The 21,596-nt window shown below is 37.8% G+C and overlaps 1 protein-coding gene across 2 annotated transcripts in view; it reads left to right on the top strand.

Annotated features, from left to right (window-relative positions):
- The window catches only part of CHMP2B (charged multivesicular body protein 2B), a 39,111-nt gene extending 17,515 nt beyond the window's left edge, over positions 1-21,596 (top strand). The window contains exons 2-6 of one of the 2 annotated variants that reach the window (XM_081087582.1): positions 1,536-1,627; positions 10,567-10,761; positions 14,984-15,086; positions 19,579-19,685; positions 19,887-21,596. In XM_081087582.1, the coding sequence (XP_080943708.1) occupies positions 1,536-1,627; positions 10,567-10,761; positions 14,984-15,086; positions 19,579-19,685; positions 19,887-19,997 (608 nt within the window). In that variant the 3' untranslated portion in view covers positions 19,998-21,596. The remainder of the gene's footprint in view (positions 1-1,535; positions 1,628-10,566; positions 10,762-14,983; positions 15,087-19,578; positions 19,686-19,886) is intronic. The other variant, XM_081087583.1, reaches the window with a different exon arrangement.

Below are 21,596 nucleotides of genomic sequence, written 5' to 3'. Positions count from 1 at the left end.
GTGTCTGTTATATTTAAGAACCCATGGCCAAATACCAGATCATGCAGATTTACTCCTGTGTATTCGTCTAAGAGTCCTATGATTTTAACTCTTAAATTTGGATCATTAATCTTTTTTTTTTTTTAGTTAATTTCTAAATTAACTAAATTTGGTGTGTCGCAGGAGTCCGGTTTCATCCTTTTTCATCCAGTTTCCCATCACTATTTGCTGATAAAACTATTATTTCTGTTGTTATTGTTTTTAAATATATCTCTTCAATAAAAATTTTCTCTAGTGAAGTGATTAAGATCACTGGTTCTGGAGACAGAACACTTACGTCCAAATCCGGCATTACTGCTTATCCCCTGTGACCTTAGGCAAGTTTTGAAACTTCCTAATACTCAACTTTGTTATATACAAAATAATAGAAAATCAACTCCCTAGCATTATTATGAATATTATATTGTATAATATATGTAAAATAGTTATAAGATTCCTGACAATGATAGATCAGTTTTGGTAAGAATTACCATCCATATCTGTGATCCTTTGAAAAAAATCACTGTCCTATGTAATAAAAGGCTAATATGCAAATAAACAGCGGAACGACCGGTGGATATGACACACACTGACCACTAAGGGTCTGATGCTCAATGCAGGAGCTGTCCCCTGGTGGTCAGTGTGCTCCCACAGGGGGAGTGCCACTCAGCCAGAAGCCAGGCTTGCCAGAGAGCTTACAGCTGGCAAGCACAGCAGCGGTGGCAGGAGCCTCTCCTGCCTCCACGGCAGTGCTAGACTACGAGAGGGCGCAGGCTGGGCTGAAGGACACCCATTCCCCCGGCCGCCACACACACACACCAGTGCACAAATGTTGTGCATCGGGCCTCTAGTTTAGTAATAATTAACCCTAATTATCATCCATCGGGCCTAGATAAATACTTTAATTCTTCAAAGGGTAAGACTGATGAATTAAGATAAATTTCAGGGCATTGTGTATGTTATTTACTCTTAACAACAATCCCTATTTTATCAGAAACCTGAGATTTAGAGTGCTAACTAACTTTGCCAACAAATAATGATCAAGTGGCAGAGATGGGATTCATTGGAGCATCTGCTGCTTCACTCTGTTATGGTGATTTAGTGCAGAAAAACCTTTAGTAAACATAACCTTATTTCTTTCTGGAAGTTCATATAATACTGGAGTAGGGAAAGATGGAAAGGATGTGTGTGTATGTGTGACATATACATGTGCCATATAAAACATTGTATACTAATCAGTTCTCTACAGGAATATTTTACCGTGATTTATGTGTACTTTTGGCTAAACCTCATACTAGAGCACAGTGCACTCATTTTTATAATTCTGTATATAATCAATATAATTCAAGTTTGAATATTTGATGTTTTTAGTGGCATGAATTGAAAGAAAAAATTTATAATCAAATAAATCAATGTGCATTTTTCACTGAGATCTCTGAGCCCAGTTTTTTAAATGGTATTAAAGAAAATTTTACAACCCATACATTTAGTTTTTCTTTTGTGTGTGGTTCTCTCAGATGTAATAAAGGAACAGAATCGAGAGTTACGAGGTACACAGAGAGCTATAAGCAGAGATCGAGCAGCTTTAGAGAGACAAGAAAAACAGCTGGTAAGTAGAACATTAAATTTCAGTTTAACTTTTCAAACAAATTTGGAAATTATTGTTGGAATAATTAGCTAACTAGGAAAAAGACAGATGGTAGGTGCTAAGAGATTTGCTTTACTAATAAATGGCGTTGAACACCTTTCTGCTCTTTCTGCTTGCCTTTGTTTATTGTGTCATTCTGCTGACTTATCAGGATTCTGTGTATTCTGCTATTATAAAATCAAAGTATTCTTCAGTTTGTAAAAGTTATGAATGCCTAGGAAGAAAATATTGCTCATAACAGAGCCAAATTCTTCTCAGCTAATAACAAAGATAATGTAGTCTTCAAAAACAAGAGAGGGTTACAAGGCACTCATAGGTGTCTTACTTGATATTTGAACTTATTTGATATTTTAAGTATCATTGTGTCTGTGATAATGAGTGTATTTTTAAAAATAGATCGACTATCTTTAACTATTTTGTTATGTTTTTAAATATATGTTGCTTAAAATATTTTAATAAACAGCATGAAGTATAACTGACATGCAATAGACTGTACATATTCAAAGAATACAATTTGACACATTTTGACATACTTATTAACTACAATCTAGGTAATGACCATATCCTTCATCCCTAAATTTCCTTATTCCCTTTGTAATCCTTCCTACCCATCCCTCCCTGTCTTCCTCCTCCTCAGTCAGGCAAACACTGATCTGTCACTGCAGATTAGTTTACATTTTCTAGAACTTTATATAAATGGAATCATAGAATATGAATTCTTCATTTCATATGGCTTCTTTCACTCATAACTTTTGAGATTGATCAATTTTGTTGCATGTATCTGGATTAATTCCTTTTTATTGATGAATGTTATTCTATTGTGTGGATGTTTCACAATTTGTTTATCTGTTCACAGGCCAATGGACATTTGGGTTATTTCTAGATTTTGGCTATTTTGAATAAAGTTGCTATAAACATCCAATTGAAATCTTTTTGTGAACATATGTTTTCATTTCTCTTGGGTATATTCCTGGAAGTGGGATTGCTGGGTCATAGATTAAATGTATATTTAACTGTATAAGAATGCTCAACAGTTCTACGAAATGGCTGTGATGTTTTCTGTTCCCACCAGCTATATATGCAAGTAAAGCTGTTTCACATCCTGGCCAAGAGTTGAAGTTAACAGTCTTTTCCCCTGTAGCCATTCTAGTGGTGTGTAGCAGATTGTCATTTCAAATTGGATTTCCTAATCGCTAATGATGTTCAGCATCTTGTCATGTGCCTGTTTGCCTTTTACATATCATCTTTGCCAAAGGGTCTACTGAAATATTTTACACATTTTTTTAAAGTTGTTTTCTAATTATTTAGTTGTAAGAATTCTTTATATATTTTGGACACAAGTACTTTATTAAATATATCTTTGCAAATATTCTCCCCAGTTCTTGGCCTGGTCTTACATTTTCTTAATAGTATTTTTTGAAAAGCAGATGTTTTTATTTTTATCAAGTATAATTTATTGTTTTTCTGTTATTAGTACTATTAGTGTCCTAAGAAATCTTTGCCTAACCCAAAGTCACTAATATGTTCTCTTATATTTTCCCCTGGAAGTATTAAAGTTTTAGTTCTTACATTTAGAACTGTGAACTGCATTGAATTAAATCACTATGTTGTGAGGTAGGGTAGAGATTCACTCTTGCATATGGAAATTAAGTTATTCCAACATCATTTGTTGATAACGTCTTTCCCTGTTCAAATACCTTATCATCTTTGTAGAAAATCAATTGTCCTAATACATGTGGGCCTAATTCTGGACTCTATGCTATTCCATTAATCTGTGACTATTCTTAAGCCAATATTACACTTTTTATTAGTGTATCTTTATAGTAAGTTTTAAAGTTATATATAGTGTTAACTCTTCAACTTTGTACTTCTGTTTTCAAAATTGTTTTGGCTATTTTAGGTGCTTTGCATTTCCAAATGAACTTTCAAATAAAATTGTAAATTTCTACATAAAAGTTCTGTTTTGATTGGGATTACATTGAATAGGTAAACTAATTTGGGAAGACTTGACATCTTAATACTATTGAGTCTTACAATCCATGAACATGTTGTATCTCTTCATTTATTTAGATCTTTCAATTTTCTCAACAGTGTTTGTACTTGTAATTAGGCTCTACACTTCTCTTACCAGGTTTATCCCTAACTATTTCATATTTTTGACGCTAGATATTTTAAAAACAAATTAAATTTCTGGTTTTTTGTTGCTGTTATGTAGAAAGAAATACATTAATATTTTCAGTATTGATCTGTAATCCTGTAATCTTCCTAAACTCCCTTATTGTAGTAACCTTTATGTATAACCTATTAGATTTCTACACAGTCATGTCATCTATGGATAAATTAAACTTTTTATCTTCCTTTCCAATCTTGATGCCTTTTTTTTTTAAAGATATACCTTATTACACTGGCTAAAACTCTTAATGTTAAATAGAAGTGATTATAGCAGTCATCCTCATATTCACTGATCTTAGGAGGAAATATTCAGTCTTTCACCATAAAGTATGATATTACAATTAGGATTTTTGTAGACTTCCTTTCTCAGGTGAAGTTCCTTTTTATCTATTTTGTTGAAACTTTTTATCAGGAATAAATTTTGTCAAATGTTTCTTATTTTTATTTTTTGCATCTATTGAGATGATTATCACATAGTTTCTCTTTAGTGTATTAATTTAGTGAATTACTTTGATTTTCCAAAGTTGAATCAACCTTTTGCTCCTGGGATAAATGCCATTGGTAATGAGGGGTGTGTGTGTGTGTGTGTGTGTGTGTGTGTGTGTATTAACACACACACACATACATATACATGTATATATATGTATATGTTTATGTATGTATATATATATGTGTGTGTGTATATATATTAACTTTGTTTCAGTTTGCTGAACCTTTATTAAGAATACTTGCATTTGTGTTCCTGAAACATATTCATTTGTAGTTGTCTTTTTATGTAGTTTTTTTCTAATCTTTATTGCTGAAAATATTACATATATCTCCTTTTTTGCCCCATTGACTTGCTTTAGCCTGCCCCATCCCCAGCCCCTAGCCTTCTCTACCCTATTATCTGTGTCCATGGGTTATGCATATCTATATGTATAAAAGGCTAAGTGTCCATTCGACTAGTAGCTATGATGCGCACTGACCACCAGGGGGCAGACGCTCAACGCAGGAGCTGCCATGACGCACACTGGCCATCTAAGCTAATAAAAGAGAAACATGCAAATTGGCCGCACCTCTGCTACACACCAAGCCATGCCCACCAGCCAATCAGAGCGACTATATGCAAATTAACCCAACCAAGATGGCGGCCAGCAGCTGCAGAGCTGGAGCAAGCAGGAGGCTTGGTTGCCCCGGCGATGGAGGAAGCCAAGCTTCCGGCCTGCCCTGGCCGGCTGTGGCTTCAATTATAGAAGATAAATAAATCCCAGATACCTGCTTCCAGCCAGCCTCCACTGGGAGCTTGGGTGGCTGCGGGCCGTGGCCATCCTGCAAACAGCCATCAGCCCCTCACCCAGGATGGCCACACTCTCATGGGGTGAGAGTCCCCACTGGGGGCCTTGACCAGCCTGCAAACAGCCATTAGCCCCTCACCCAGACTGGCCAGGCACCCCAGCAGGACCCCCACCCTGAAAAGAGTTGGCCAGCCTGAAAATGGCCCTCAGCCTCTCACCCAGGCTGGCCAGGCACTCCAATGGGGACCCCCACCCTGAAGGGGTGTGTGGCCAGTCTGGAAACGGCCCTCAGACCCTCACCCAGGCTGGCCAGGCACCCCAGCAGAACCCCCACCCTGATCCGGGACACCCTTCAGGGCAAACCAGCTGGCCCCCACCCATGCACCAGGCCTCCATCCTATATAATAAAAGGGTAATATGCAAACTGACCCTAACAGCAGAAAGACTGGGAATGACTGGTCACTAAGACACATGCTGACCACCAGGGGGCAGACGCTCAATGCAGGAGCTGCCCCCTGGTGGTCGGTGTGCTCTCACAGGGGGAGCTCTGCTCCGTCACAAGACAGGCGTCATGACGGCTGCCAGTACAGCGGTGGTGATGGGAGCCTCTCCCGCCTCTTCAGCAACGCTAAGGATGTCTGACTGTAGCTTATGCCTGCTCCCCGCTGGCAAGTGGACATCCTCTGAGGGCTCCCAGGCTGCCAGAGGGATGTCTGACTGGCAGCTTAGGCCCAATTCCCCGGGGAGTGGGCCTAAGCCAGCAGGTGGTCATCCCCCGAGGGGTCCCAGACTGCGAGAGGGCACAGGCCGGGCAGAGGGACCCTCCCCCCCCCCCCTTGAGTGCACAAATTTTTGTGCATCGAGCCTCTAATTTAAAAATAAAAGCATCACAGACCTGGCACCAACAAACCAATACTCAGCTTCCCCCAAGTGGGATACCCCACTAAATTGCAGCCAACGGTGTCACAACCCCATGGCACAAAATGTGACCCACAGCCCAACCCAGCCCAGAAATGGTTGCTATGGGCGCCAGGTAATGACATCACGTAGCAGAGCCAACTTCCTCTCCCAAACCACTAGCCTCCTTGGAGTTCCTTCTGCCAAGGAACTCGACTTGCTTTATAGCCAGGTGCAAACATTTTACAGCTTAACCGAATGTCTGTGAAGCATTTTCACATTTGATCCTCATAGAAGTCCTGGAGTAGATAGATAGGAGACTCTGTAGAGTCCTATTTTCTTTTCATTAGCCAGAAAACGGAGATTTAGAAAGTTTAGAAACTTGACCTGACTGAAAAGAAGTAAGAAATGGTGGAACTTGAAAATGACTTCTGGTTTTCTCACTGTGCAGAATATAGTTGAACACTGCTACAGTTAATTGTTTCACCCTTTGTTCTCCCTGCATGATCTATAATAATAATCTGCTTCGTGTTAATATTTACTGCTGTGTTGATGACAATTACCTGAAAGAGAAGTTGGGGTGCTTCACTGGGCTGGAAAAAGTTTAGCTAAATCAGAAAGTAGGTCTAATTTAGCAAGTTTATTCTATACATATGAAAGGCTAAGTTGACATGTGTGATGCATATAAAGCTCTCACTGGCACCAATCGCACGCGTGTGTTTCGATCTCTCATTGTCGATCCTGAATTTGGTTGATATTTCTATTATAGAGAAAGGGCGGATAGCGATATTAAAATGTTTCTTCTAATTTCCTTTCAATGTGCACAAATCCATGCACTGGGACACTTGTATGCATATATGTTTTTGGTTGATCTCTTCCCACCCACCCACCCAGCCCAGCCTTCCCTCTGAGAAGTATCTTTATTTAGTTTTGACATCAGAGTAATGCTGATGGTAAAGCATGAGTTGGCAAATATCCCCTTACTTTCTCTTTTACTAAAGAGTTTGTTAGTTTATCATCAAACCCATTGGGAGTGACGTTTTCTTATGGATAAGTTTTAAACTACAAGTACATTTAAAAACTATAGATCAGGTTCTCTGTCTTTTTGACTGAGCTTTGGTTTGTGTCTCTAATTTGTCCATTTCTACCAACTTTTCAAATGTGATCACATACTATTGTTCATAAGATTCTCGTATTGTCCTTTAACATCGTTAGGATATGAAATGATGCCCCTGTTTACATTCCCAATACTTATAACTCGTGTGTTCTCTGTCTTTTTTTTTTTAATCCTCACCCGAGGATATTTTTCCATTGATTTTTAGAGAGAGTGAAAGAGAAAGGGAAAGACAGAAAGAAACATCGATGTGAGAGAAACCTATCGATTGGTTGCCTCCAGTGTGCACCCTGACCAGGGCCCAGGCCAAGGAGAAGCCTGCAACTGAGGTACGTGCCCTTGACTAGAATCAAACCTGGGACCCTTCTGTTCATAGGACGACACTCTATGCATTGAGCCAAACTGGCTAGGGCTGTTCTCTCTCCAGTTGTTTTCCCTCATCTGTCTGGCTAATAGTATATCAATTTGGTTATTTTTTTTTGCAAAAACACACACACCAAAAAAATACCTGCTTTTGACTTCATTAACTTTCTGCAATTTTTTTTACTTCTCCAGTTTATAAATTTCTTTGTTTATATTATTTCCTTTCTTTTGTTTACTTTGTTATATATTCTTTTTTGTATGTTAATGCTTTAGACATTTTTAACATAATATTTTTGCCTTTACTATTTTGTTTAATTAATTTTTATACCTATTTTTATTTCAATTACAGTTGACATTCAATATAATATTAGTTTCACATGCACAGCATAGTGGTTAGACATTTATATAACTTACAAAGTGATAATTCCAGTACCCCTCTGGCACCATACACAGTTATTACAATATTATTAATTATATTTCTTATGGTGTACTCTACATCCCCATGACCATTTTGTAACTCCCAATTAGTACTTCTTAATTCCTTCACCTTTTTTAATATAACTTTTAATGCTATAAATTTCTAAGAATCTCTTTTACTATAGTCCACACATTTTGATATGTGCTGTTTTCATTTTATTAAGTTCAAAATATTATTTCATTTCCTCCATTTTTTTAAAATCTATGACTTATTTAGAATCATTAATTTCTGCTCATTTGTGACTTTCATATTTTCCTTACTGATCTTTAGTTTAATTTTATTGTGGTTAGAGAACATACTTTGTATCAATTCAACCCTCTTAAATTTATTGAGCCTTATTTTCTGATATAGAATACTAGGGGCCTGGTGCACGAAATTCGTGCACTGGGTGTGTGTGTCTGGGGGGGGGGGGGAGTGTCCCTCAGCCCAGCCTGCCCCCTCTCACATACTGGGAGCCCTCAGGCGTTGACCCCCATCACCCTCCAATCGCAGGATTGGCCCCTTGCCCAGGCCTGAAGCCTCTGACAGAGGCTTCAGGCCTGGGCAGGGGACCCCCAGACCCCTCCGATTGCTGGCTCTGCCCCTTTGCCCAGGCCTGATGCCTCGGCCAGAGGCGTAGACCCCCATGACTCTCCGATCGCCTGATCGGCCCCTTGCCCAGGCCTGACGCCTCCGCCAGAGGTGTCAGGCTTGGACAGGGGACCCCCATCTCCCCCCGATCACTGGCTCTGGCCCCCGCCCAGGCCTGAGGCCTCTGGCCCAGGAATCATGCCTGGGCAGGGGACCCCCATCTCCCTCTGATCGCTTGCTCCACCCCCCGCCCAAGCCTGACGCCTCTGACCCAGGCTTCAGGCCTGGGCAAGGGGACCATCATATCCCCCCTATCCCCGGCTCCGCCCCCCACCCAGGCCTGATGCCTCAGCCAGAGGATTTGACCCTCATCACCCTCCGGTCACCAATCACCGGATCGGCCCCTTGACCAGGCCTGAGGCCTCCGGCAGAGGTGTCAGGCCTGGGCAGGGGACCCCCAGCTCCCCGCGGTTGCAGGCTCCGCCCCTGCCCAGGCCTAACGCCTCTGGCCTAGGCGTCCGGCCCGGGCAACGGTGACCCGCAGCTACAGTGGCCCCGCGATCGTGGGCTTCGCTTTAGGCCCAGGCAAAGGACCCCTAGCTCCTGGGACTGCCAGCTTCGACCGTGCCCAGCTCCCATCGCTGGCTCCACCCCTACTTCCTGCTATCACTGGCCAGGGCGGCAAAGGCGCCTGATTCTCCGATCATGGCCCCAGGGCCGCCTTTGCCCTGCCCCCCAGCTCTTATCTCCCCCCTGGGTTTCCGATCACTGTCAATGGCAGGGGGCTTCTTCCTGCTTTCCCTTTCGCCTCCCTGCATTGTGCCTACATATGCAAATTAGCCGCCATCTTGTTGGCAGTTAACTGCCAATCTTAGTTGGCAGTTAATTTGCATATAGCCCTGATTAGCCAATGAAAAGGGTATCGCCGTACGCCAATTACCATTTTTCTCTTTTATTAGTGTAGATGCTGTATTTTGTTGCTTCTTTTTTTTCAGTGTACGCTTGTAAATGAGTATTCTGCTGTTTTGAAGTTTTCTGTAAGTGTTGGTTAGGTCAAGTTAGTAATAGTGTTTTTTGTAAATCTTCTGTATTGTTACAGATTTTCTGCCCAGTAGTTATAACAGTTACAGCAATATACTTGTTGATATTCCCCAAGCTAATTTGTATATTTGTTTGCTTCTCATTTCACTTCTATCAGTTTTGCTTCATATATTTTTAAGCATTGTTATTACATAGACTTTTATTTGTTTTGTATCTTCGCGTATTGATTCCTTTATCATTTTGAAATGCCCCTTTTTATTTCTAGTAATATTGCTTTTTCTCAAGTTTTGTTTGCTTTATGTGATATTAATGTAGCCAGATTTCCAGATTGTAATAAGTATTTATATATAATATGTATTTTCTATTATTTTACTTAGCTTTGTGTGTTGTTAATTAAAATTTGTTTCTAAACTAGCATATATTTGGGTCTTATCCAATCTGAAAACCTGCCTTTTATTTTTTAGATGGACCTTTTCACTTAATATGTTTACATTATTAGCTTTAAATCTATCACCGTGCTCTTTTTTGCTATGTCCCACCAAACCCTTTGTTTTTTTCTTCTTCTTTCCTTCCTACTTTTGGGTTGAGTTTTTTAAATTTTCTGCTGGGCTCTATGTGCATACTGTTTTGTAGACCAGCTTTGTATTTGTAGATGAAGGCACTTGTTCTTTCCTATAGAAACATGTGGACTAAGTTGCCCTCTCAAATTACTCTTTTCTTTCTATGACTTTATGACAGCCTCTGCCTCAATTCATGATCAGGGAGAAAGGGTGTATTTTACAGGGGTGGGCAAAAGTAGGTTTACATTTGTGAGTACGTGAAACAGTTTATACTTGTAGTATTCTTTATTAATTATTGTATTTTCCATATGAACAACTCTAAAGCTACTTTTGTCCACCCATATATATATTTGACCTGTTCTTTTGAAATAAATCTTGAGGCCTACCTCTCAATGATTCTATTCCCCTCTTTTTATTTCCTCTCTTAGGAATTAGAAATTAAGAAGATGGCCAAAATTGGTAATAAAGAAGCTTGCAGAGTTTTAGCCAAACAGCTTGTACAATTACGGAAACAGAAAACAAGAACTTTTGCTGTAAGTTCAAAAGTCACTTCTATGTCCACACAAACAAAAGTGATGAACTCCCAGATGAAGATGGCTGGTGCAATGTCTACTACAGCAAAGGTTAGTAGAAGCCTTTATATCCATAGACTTGGAGTTAATCTAATATACTTAAATATCAAGATTCAAATCATATTTTAAAACACTTCCCGTCACATATGTAGTATAGAATCTGTAATTTTTAGCAAAATGAGTTATAATATTAGATAATCCAGAAAACTACTTCTAGATTCTTTATTGATTTAATAAATTTTATAAAATTTCTTGTTTTAGGACATTTTCACTGTTTCAAGGTCACATGTAGCTTCTAAATTTTTTAAACTGACTGAAAACAGTGTTTGCTTTTATCTCTTAAACTGTCAGAGATTTGTGAGTTTATTTCATTGAGCTATACGTTTTGATTGCTTTAGAGTAGTAATTTCCTCGTGATTCATTTTCATGTATGTGTCAGAAGGACACATGAATACTATTAGAAAGATTTATCAATTAATTGTAATAGGAACTTATGTTTAATTTTCAGTTTTTCTATTAAAAACTAGAGGCCCAATGCATGAAATTCGTGCAAGAGTAGGCCTTCCTTCCCCCTGCTGCCGGCACCAGCTTCCCTCTGGCACCCGGGACCCGGGCTTCCCTCCGTCTGCTGGCAGGCACTTGGGACCCAGGCTTCTCTCACAGCCCTGGCTTCGTCAGGAAGGACATCCCATCTAATTAGCATATTACGGTTCTATTATTATAGATGTTTTTACTGTAAACCTGAAAGGACTGAGCCTTTTGATTTTTTGTAAATAATGAGCTGCTTGATGCATGTGAAGGACTGTAAGGAACAAGAACTTTAAGACAAAGACTCTTCTCTCACAGATCTTACAGTTCAGTTGTGGGGAGGGTGTTAAGATATGTCTGAAAAGAAAACTGCCCCTACTCATCAGTCTGTGCTGACCTTCAGTGAATTGCACAGATCTTTGAATAGAATCATCCAAAAGACTTACATCACTGTTGTTAAATATAGAGAAGGAGGAGTATGAATATGAAGAGCAAAGCGGGAAAAGCCAGGGAGAAGAGAAAGTAAGGTTCATATGAGGAAAATGGTATATACTTTTGATTCTCATTATTTGCAATAGTTAATGTTCTTCAATGTTGGGAACACTGAATTAGTGAATATCAAACTATTGCTCTGAAGAGAAGTGTAGGGTTAGGTTCTTGTGAGCCTTTGGTTACAACATTTCTGTCAACCAGTGTATACCAAAATTTGTTTTGTGTGTGTTTCTGTTGAAAGAAACCATATTTAATTGTTGATTCATTAACGTTGAACTCATGGCAATAACACTACTCATGTGTGAACCAAGCTGATTTAACAAAGTGTGTTTTCTCCATAAGCACGTCACGGCCTTGTCGCACGGAGGAACACTAAGTGGTACTTTAGTGTTATACTTGGGGACACTTTTAAACAGCAAAATCACCAGCAAAGGCACAAGAATGTGGCAACCAATAAGCAACAGAAAGGCCGCTTGTTCAGAATAGCTGAAACAAGAATGCAGAATGCCGCCTGTTAGACCTCAGCTGGAAATGTGCAGGTTGGGCGACTAAAACTTTTGGTGCTCTCTGCATGCCCACGAATGAGCACAAAACTAAATGTTTGACTTGTTAGTGAGGAGGCAAGTTCAAAAATATGGAATCCAAAAATAATGAGGGTGTCTGAATTGGAATTTTCACTTAGATTTCTTAGAAATGTGTTAACTCAGCAAGTATTGGTTTAGATCCTAAAGGTAAGAACTATACCAAGTAATGGAGATGAAATGGAAAACAAAACCAGGCATGGGCTTTACCTGTAGTAGATTACAGTCTATTTAAAAAGCAGCCCATTTAAGAGGTAGTTTAGTGCAGTGATTAGGAACCTAAGTTCTGGAGCCAAATTACTTGGGTTCAGATCTCACTTCCACTTAACAGCTGTGTGACCAGGTCAAGTTATTTTACCTTTCTGTGCCTTCATTCCCCATTAGCAATATAGGGAAAATGGTAGAACCTGGCACATAAATATTTTTCAGATTTAAATGTCATTTAACTCTAAATATTAGTACATATAAAAATATTAGTACATATAAAGTGCTTAGAACAGTGTCTGACACATAAGTTATGTAGGCATTAACTGCTCTATTATTATAATTACTAGAGGCCCGGTGCACAAAAATTTGTGCACTCGGCGGGGAAGGACGGGTCCCTCAGCCCGGCCTGTGCCCTCTCGCAGTCTGGGACCCCTCGGGAAATAACGACCTGCTGGCTTAGGCCTGCTCACGGGTGGCAGAGGGCAGGCCCAATCCCTAGGTGCAGCCCCTGGTCGGGCTCAGAGCAGGGCCGATTGGGGAGTTGGGGCGCCACCCCCTGTCATGCACAGAGCAGGGCGGATCGGGAGGTTGCAGTGCCACCCTCAGTCACGCTCAGGGTAGGGCCGATTGGGGGGTTGGGGCACCGCCCCTGTCACACTCAAGGCAGGGTCGATGGGGAGGTTGCGGCGCCACCCTCTGTCACTCACAGAGCAGGGCCCATTAGCGGGGTTGGGGCTCCATACCCTGTCATGCACAGAGCAGGGTCGATCAGGGGGTTGGGGCTCCATACCCTGTCATGCACAGAGCAGGGCCGATCAGGGGATTGAGGAGCTCCCCCCTGTCACTCACAGAGTAGGGCCAATAGGGGAGTTGGGGCACCCCCCCCCCGTCACACACAGAGCAGGGCAGATCAGGGGGTTGGGGCGCTGCACCCTGGCTGGCAGTTAATTTGCATATCACCCTGATTAGCCAATGGGAAGGGTAGCGGAGGTATGGCTAATTACCATGTTTCTCTTTTATTAGATAGGATTCTTATTAGTGTTATTTACAATAATAATGTAAGTTGCAAGTAAAGTATTCTAATTTACACGAATAAGTATAAAACTTCATGTATACCTAGTAGGATGTAACCAACGTACATATTCTAATCTGGGATGTCAAGAGCTACTTCTTTAAGAAAGTGGTATATAAAGTGAAATCTGAAGTGTTGTTAGTAAAAGCAAATGGAGAAAGCATTCCAGGTGAGAGGGAGCATATGCAAAGGTCCTGTGACAGGAGAGAGCATGACACATTTAAGGAAGTGAAAGAGCAGTGTGACTAGAGGGCAGTAGTGCAAAATGAGACTGGCTTATTAAGTAGAGTTCAATTAATATTTGGTCTCACAGTCCAATTACAGATTTTGGCTTTTAATACTAAGAGCAATGGGAAGCCATTGGAGAATTAGGTATGTGTGGATTGGTAGGGAAGGGGGGCTATAGTGTCATACTTATAGTGTCAAGATTACTTGGGCTGCATCATTGCATACTGCTTGTCTGAGAAAAGAATGTACGCTTCACATCTTTGAAACAGTTATGCTTTATGTTGTATAGTGTCTTTTAATACTGAACTAACTATATAACATGCAGATATATTATAAACTGTATATGTATGTAAACTATTGTATCTATATTAGATGGCATTAACCTCTTTTACTGAAATAAGTTGTGAACATAAAATGTAAAAGAATTATTTTCACATATTTTTGCAAAACTCAGTGGTTTGTTTCTTCCTTTAAACCATGCTTTAAAATGTGTTAAAGGATTACGTACATAGGCTAGTGTATCCTTTTTACTTTATTTTATATATATATATATATATATATATATATATTTTATTGATTTTTTACAGAGAGGAAGGGAGAGGGATAGAGAGTTAGAAACATCGATGAGAGAGAAACATTGATCAGCTGCCTCCTGCACACCCCCTACTGGGGATGTGCCCGCAACCAAGGTACATGCCCTTGACCGGAATCGAACCTGGGACCCTTGAGTCCGCAGGCCGACGCTCTATCCACTGAGCCAGACCAGTCAGGGCTCCTTTTTACTTTAGATATTAAGTTAATGATTTATAAAAATTAAATCAAATAATTTTTAATTTGGACATTACCTACTTACCACATAATAGTCAAATGTAGTTCTCTCATCTGATAGTAATGAATTTTTTATTGACTGTTTTTTATTACATAATTTTTTGCCCACTGTTCAGATGAGGTTTTCCACACCAGTCTTTATTATATAGATGTTAAGCAGATGGTTTCCAATTGAGTATTTTATTTCTTTCTAGAATACTTAACATTTTTATGTTTGATTATGGCAGAAAGTGTATCTTGTCAAAGCCTGTGTCTATTTGATGTGCTCTCTTAGGACTTATCCACAGTAAAATTTTCATGATTATGTAGTTGACTTGGACTTCTTCATATTTTAAAGACAATGCAGGCAGTAAACAAGAAGGTGGATCCACAAAAGACATTACAGACAATGCAGAATTTCCAGAAGGAGAACATGAAAATGGAAATGACTGAAGAAATGAGTAAGTTTAATAGTTAGGAATGAAACTTAGAGTTTTCTCATGTTTGCATTAGCTAAGTCTGTTTCCTAGCAGTCTCATATTCTCATCCATGAAAGCACAAATATTGAAAAAAGAAATGGTTTATTGCCCTTCTACTAAATAGGTGTCCATATTGTCACGGTATTGTGTTTTTAAATTGGCAATCTATATGGCTCAAAGTTCTATTAATGCTTAACTGAAGGAAAAATATAAACTATGTTATGCCATATTTCTATGCCATACTGGCCCCAGCTGCTTTACTTTATTGATTAGTGGAAATAAAATTAGTGCAAATAAAATAGCTCTAATATAAATTGGGTAGTTTCAGATATGCATTGATTCTTTCATACTATTTATATTGGAGGTAGAGATAATGGAGCTTTTATATTCTTTTATTTTTCCCTCCCAAAGTTATTTAATACTTGGTTTTCTTCTTTTTTAATATAAAACAATTGCAAATTATAGTAGAACTATGAAGACTACAAAGGAATAAAGCATTTTTTAAAAATCTACCCTTTTTATTTTTTTAATTAAAATATTTTAATGTTAACATTATTGCAGGTATCCCCCTTTTCCCCTACCCTTTGCCCACATCCACCCACCCCCATACCCCCCCACATGGCCTTCACCTCACTGTTGTCTTCGTCCATGGGGTATGCATATATGCTGTTGTTGTTCTTTTCTTTTTATTTTTAATCCTTTTGCCCAAGGATATTTTTCTGTTGATTTTTAGAGAGAATGGAAGAGAGAGGGAAATATAGAGAGAAATATTGATGTGAGAAAAACACATCAATTGGTTGCCTCTTGCAAGTGCCCTGACCAGGGCCCGGGCCAAGGAGGAGCCTGCAACCAAGGTACGCGCCCTTGACCCGAAGCAAACCTGGGACCCTCCGGTCCGCAGGCCGATGCTCTATCCACTGTGCCAAACCAGCTAGGGCTTCATATATGCTCTTTAGCTAATCTCTTTACCTTCTTTATCCAGTCACCTCCAAATCTATCTTCACATTACTCAGATATAGTTACTGTTAATGTTGTACGTTTCTTTCCTATATTTTTCCATATCTTATAATAGTTATTAGATCATATTACATTTGTAATTTTGAACCTTATCCAGCATTTTAAAAACATAATAGTATAACATGTGCTTATGACCTCGAATCTCTCTGATGCCTTTTTTTAAAATGGCTTTGCCCTAGCTGGTTTGGCTCACTGGATAGAGCGTCGGCCTGGGGACTGAAGGGTCCCAGGTACGATTCCATTCAAGGGCATGTACCTTGGTTGCAGGCACATCCCCAGTAGGGGGTGTGCAGGAGGCCGCTGATTGATGTTTCTCTCTCATCGATGTTTCTAACTCTCTATCCCTCTCCCTTCCTCTCTGTAAAAAATCAATAAAATTATTTTAAATAAATAAATAAATAAATAAATAAATAAAATGGCTTTAATATTGCACAACATCAATATTAAATAACATCAACCCTAATTTATTGAATCATTCTTATAGTGGTTGATAAAATTGTTTTAAAATGTTTACTATATTTGATAATCCTTTCATAAATGTTTGTTTTATTTTTGTGTAAGTTTCTTAAATCTCCTTAGAATATTAACTTTTATAAGGCTTTTGGTTCATACTACCAAATTCTTCTCAGAAAGACTGCTAGTGTACCAGTCTCCATTTCACCAGGAATGAATGAGTGACCCTTCACAGCATCCTGGTCAGCATCGAGTTATTACTTACACATGTCAAAACTGGCATCATTGTTTTTCAAAGGTGCTTTCTAATTCTTTTACAGCTGTGTAAGGATATGCCAGTTTAGCTCAGCTAGCATTTTAATTTTACAGCATTTAGTGTATAAATAGAATCTAAATAAATTACCAAGGTTACTAAACTCACTATTGTTCTAGTATTCTATTTCACATTATCTGTTTTGCTTTTAGGATTTAATGATACTACGTGTCTATTTTTGATAGTTCAAAAAATTCTTTAGTTCTTACTTTGAATGTTTATTTGAAAAATATGATTTTTTGAAACATCATCAGTGAATTTTTAATGACTGTGAGAATTGTCATTTATATAGTGATCACAGTATCTCACATGTTTATTTGGTTTCCAATGATGCCACAGGTGTGAGCAGATCTTGTTAGAGGAATTAACTTTTCCATTAAACTATAGAGAAGGGAATTAATAAGCTCATACTTATAATTCATATATCTTACAGTTGTATTTATTTATATGTTAGTACTTTGTGAGTGAGTCTGAAATGATAGTAGTTATTGGTGGTTATTTTTTTTCTATAGCCTAATAAAGTATATCAACATTAGTTTTTTCAGCCAAAGATAAATTTAAAGTTTAAATGGAAATCTTTTTAAAATTATAGTTTCTACTATGCAGTATTGCTCTAAAACGTGTTCACATTCCAGTTTTGGAAAAAAGACCTTTGTAAAATATTAGGTCCTTGATTAATTTTGTTATACTTCTTCTGAAAACATTTTTCTCTGTTAATCCCTTATTAAAAATCCCTGGTCTTTCTCATTTGTCCCCTTCTTTCATTTTTTTCATTGAGGCCCTTATGAATTCTGACTTGGACTGCCCCTCCCCCACCCCCGCCCCGTATTACTTCCCTATCATTTGAGTACCACAATTGCTAAATTACTTTTATAGAAGCTAGAGGTAAGGTGAGTATGCTTCTTCAGTGGCTTCTTGCTGGTTACAATAAAGCCCCCACGTCATAAATCAAAAACAATTTTCAGGTCCAGTCCTGTTACTTTGCCAGTGAGAATACTGAGATCCAGACAGGTGAGGAAGTTGCATCGGTACGAAATGGTAGCATTGAGTTTAACATTCAAATGAACTGAATGTTAAACTCAATATATTTGCCTTAAGCTCTTTAGCCTTTTCCAAATTTACTTTATACCATTGAGCTAACACAAGAAGTCAAATTCTCAGTCATGCTCATACAAATCAGAGATCTTAAACAATATTAAGATTTATTAAGATGTCAAGGATACAAGCAATTAAAATGGACATGCAAAACAGGAAGAGGGCTGGGACATCTCAAATAACTCCTGAGATCTTTTCTTATTAGACACAAACTCTTTGACCCAGAATGATAGATGATGTCTGTAATGAGGTATACTTATAATCTCATGTTGAAGGAAACATTTAAGATATGAAACATCTTGAATTTATACCTTACATGGTCACTTACCATATGTGACATTTGCTAGAAAGTCATGGCTCATAAGCCCATAGATGATAGGTTTATTTACTATAGCCATCCTGAACCAAGGGCACCCTGCTGAGAGCAAGGACTCTCTTGCTAGCAGATATCTGTTTACCAGGAGCAGCATGCTTACTAGTACAGGGAGATCAGACTAGGTTACCTGACCCCTTTCCTTTGGGGACATCCCCCGGTGATCAGGAGAATGATGATAGGCCGGCTGCTTAATTGTTTCCCTCACAGCCATTTTCCATTCATGCACCTTAAATAACCAAACAGAAGAACCTACTCTTTCTTGCATGTATCCCTATTCCCTTCTAGCATGTCTTTGTTCATTGAATTCCCTCTGCTTCTGTTTGGTCAAATCCTATGCAGCCTTCAAGGACCACCTCACATGTTACTGCCTCCCAGTTGGATATAATCTCTTCCCTATTTATAATCATTCGTTTTTCTTTTTCTTTTTTCTAATTAAGTGCAAACTACCTAAGATCTTCATTTTTCTCCATTATCTATCAATTGTATTTGTACCACGTTCCAGGCACTTAGTTTCAAAGATAAATGTGACATAGTCCCAAGCTTTCAGAAATTCCTTTCCCATAGCTCCTAACATAATGCTTTCTGTACAGAAGGTTTTCCATAAATATTTTAGGAAGGGAAGGGAGAAAGGTGGAAGAGGGTATAGCAATAATAATCATTGTAGGGTTAAATTGGACATCATTCTTTGGGCAAGTTTAATAAAATATTAAATCTTATACTTTGTTAGAATATTCTACATACATCTTGAATAAAAATTTTAAAAAGGTAAAAATATAATTATAGGTATAAAAAAAGTAAATTGAATCCCAAATATTTACAGGATATTGTATGCTTGCATATTCTTTCATGGTCAGGTTTAACAGCTACCAGCTGAACAGATTCAATTTGTGAAATCTTATTTAAAAACTTTAATCCTGTACCTGTGAATATCAGATAGTCCTAGTTTATTAAAGATGAATTTTTAAAAAATCAGAGTAGACTTGTGTTATTTTAGGATAATTTGTGTTGATGTGAACATTATTCCAGACTTAGTGCCTCAAAATGTATTCATCAATGAACTTCATTGACATTTGAAAGTGACTTTTGTCATTGTTGGTTCACCTAAGTTTGTCCTTCTGTAATATAACAGTGTGTGTGTGTGTGTATTTGGGCTGCCTTCTAAAAAGTAAATGTAGCCTGAAGTCTGAAAGTAATTGCTTTTTTCTCCCCATTCTTTCAAGTCAATGATACACTTGATGACATCTTTGATGGCTCTGACGATGAAGAGGAAAGCCAAGATATTGTGAATCAGGTTCTTGATGAAATTGGAATTGAAATCTCTGGAAAGGTATGAACTTCTTCTTTTCTCAATTGGAAATAGTTCCCACTATTTTTGTCACTTAATTCTTTTAAGTTGTCTTTTACTATTAGGTGCATGTTTTTATATTCGTTTGGAAAAGAAATTAAACCTCTTTGCAACACATCCTTTATGTCATAGTCCAAATGTTCAATGAGGCACATCTTTTTTTCTTTTCTCTCTTTAATATAGATGGCCAAAGCTCCGTCAGCTGCCCGAAGCTTACCATCTGCCTCTACTTCAAAGGCTACGATCTCCGATGAAGAGATTGAACGACAACTCAAAGCTTTAGGAGTAGACTAGTCAAAAGAACTATAATACTTTGCTTATTTATAATTATTTAGTTATAATTATAAACCAGGCATATTGCCAATTCCTTTACAAAACACATTTATTTTGCAAAAATGAAGACCATGAGTGAACAGTTGTTTTCTAACCCATGGCTGTTTTGAATTTTTTGCCAAAGAATGACAACGATGCAAAATGGGAACAGTTTGGATTTTAATTAGAACAGTTTAGGAGTGATGATGTGTAAAAAGTTGAGGACTTTTCTGCATGGCATAGAGAAATTATATTCATTAATTGTGTAGTTTATGTTATAAATCCTTTTACACTGAATAAAAAAATCTTGTTAAATGCCACTAGGCACCAACTTAAAAAGTCTTGTAAAAATATTAAAAGTATGTCATTAATTCTATATCTGTTGCTTGCCTTGTAAGTGATATGTGTTATAACCATAAGCAAGTTAGTTGCCAAATTATTTTTAAATGGTCTGAAAGAAGAGTGCTATTTAAACAACCATCTTAAATAAAAACTGTCGTGAGCTTTTCTTTTATTGTTTTTTCCCCCTTCGGGAGGATATTCAAGTTAATAAGTTTATTATCTTTCAAAATGTGCTTGGCACCTGCCTTAAACAGCACAAACATTGTGCACATCTTTAAATTATTTTAACTGACAGAAAAGAAATCCATTTTAAACTAAAATTGAGACCTCTTACAAAAACTGTCCAGGCTGTCTTTTGTAAAGCTTATAGAAGTGAATTGAATATGTTAGCAAAAACAGACACTGAATTAATAATATTTTGTAGTAATAGAATGGAATATTTTGGTCTTCTAAGAAGTGAGGAGATTTTTTCCATGTGACATATACTTTAATCTCTAATTTTGAACTGTATTAATGTGTATGTTGAACCCTCTAAATTGAAACCATCATTCTCAATTAAGTAACACTACGAAAATGCTCTAGGTAAATTTTAAAATAAACATTAGCACTTTTTTCTTGATGAATAAACTACAACTTTGTCAGAAATTACTGCCTAAATGTGTGTTAATGTCTTAGCAGTATTTTTAAAGGTAAAATTGCATTAGTATTTAAAGTATGTATAGAAAGTGAGAAGAAATTAAAAAGTAGCAGATTATAGAGATAGAATTTAGAATTAGGTTAGTTTTGAAAAATGATGTAGTTATGAGTTCTAGCACATTCCACCATAAAATCCCTGGAACAGATTACATAGGTGTAACATGGTTAATTTGGGATGATGGACATTTTGGACTAATATTGACAACATAATTCATTTTAGAACTAGTATACATGTGGCATATGCATTGGTGGAAAGAATGAAAAGCTAAATAATATAGTTTATAATCTACAGTCCATTTTATAACGTTCAACAAAAGGGTTCCATTGTTAGTAGATTAAAGTTACCCTGAGCATCAATGGATCAAAAGATTTTACTGAATTATGGAATGTTAACCCAGAACTGTTTTGATTCTTGGATGTACATAATAATGCCAACTAACTTTAATTTACTTTTTTGTTTACATGTGGGGGCTTTTGTTTTTAAAAATTATTTTGTTAAAAAAAAATCCCAATAAAGATTTTTTGCTATTATGCTTTTATAAA

This window comes from Myotis nattereri, assembly GCF_964212035.1.
Source record: "Myotis nattereri genome assembly, chromosome: 3".
Classification (NCBI taxonomy): domain Eukaryota; kingdom Metazoa; phylum Chordata; class Mammalia; order Chiroptera; family Vespertilionidae; genus Myotis; species Myotis nattereri.
This window is presented reverse-complemented; position numbering and strand designations above follow the sequence as displayed.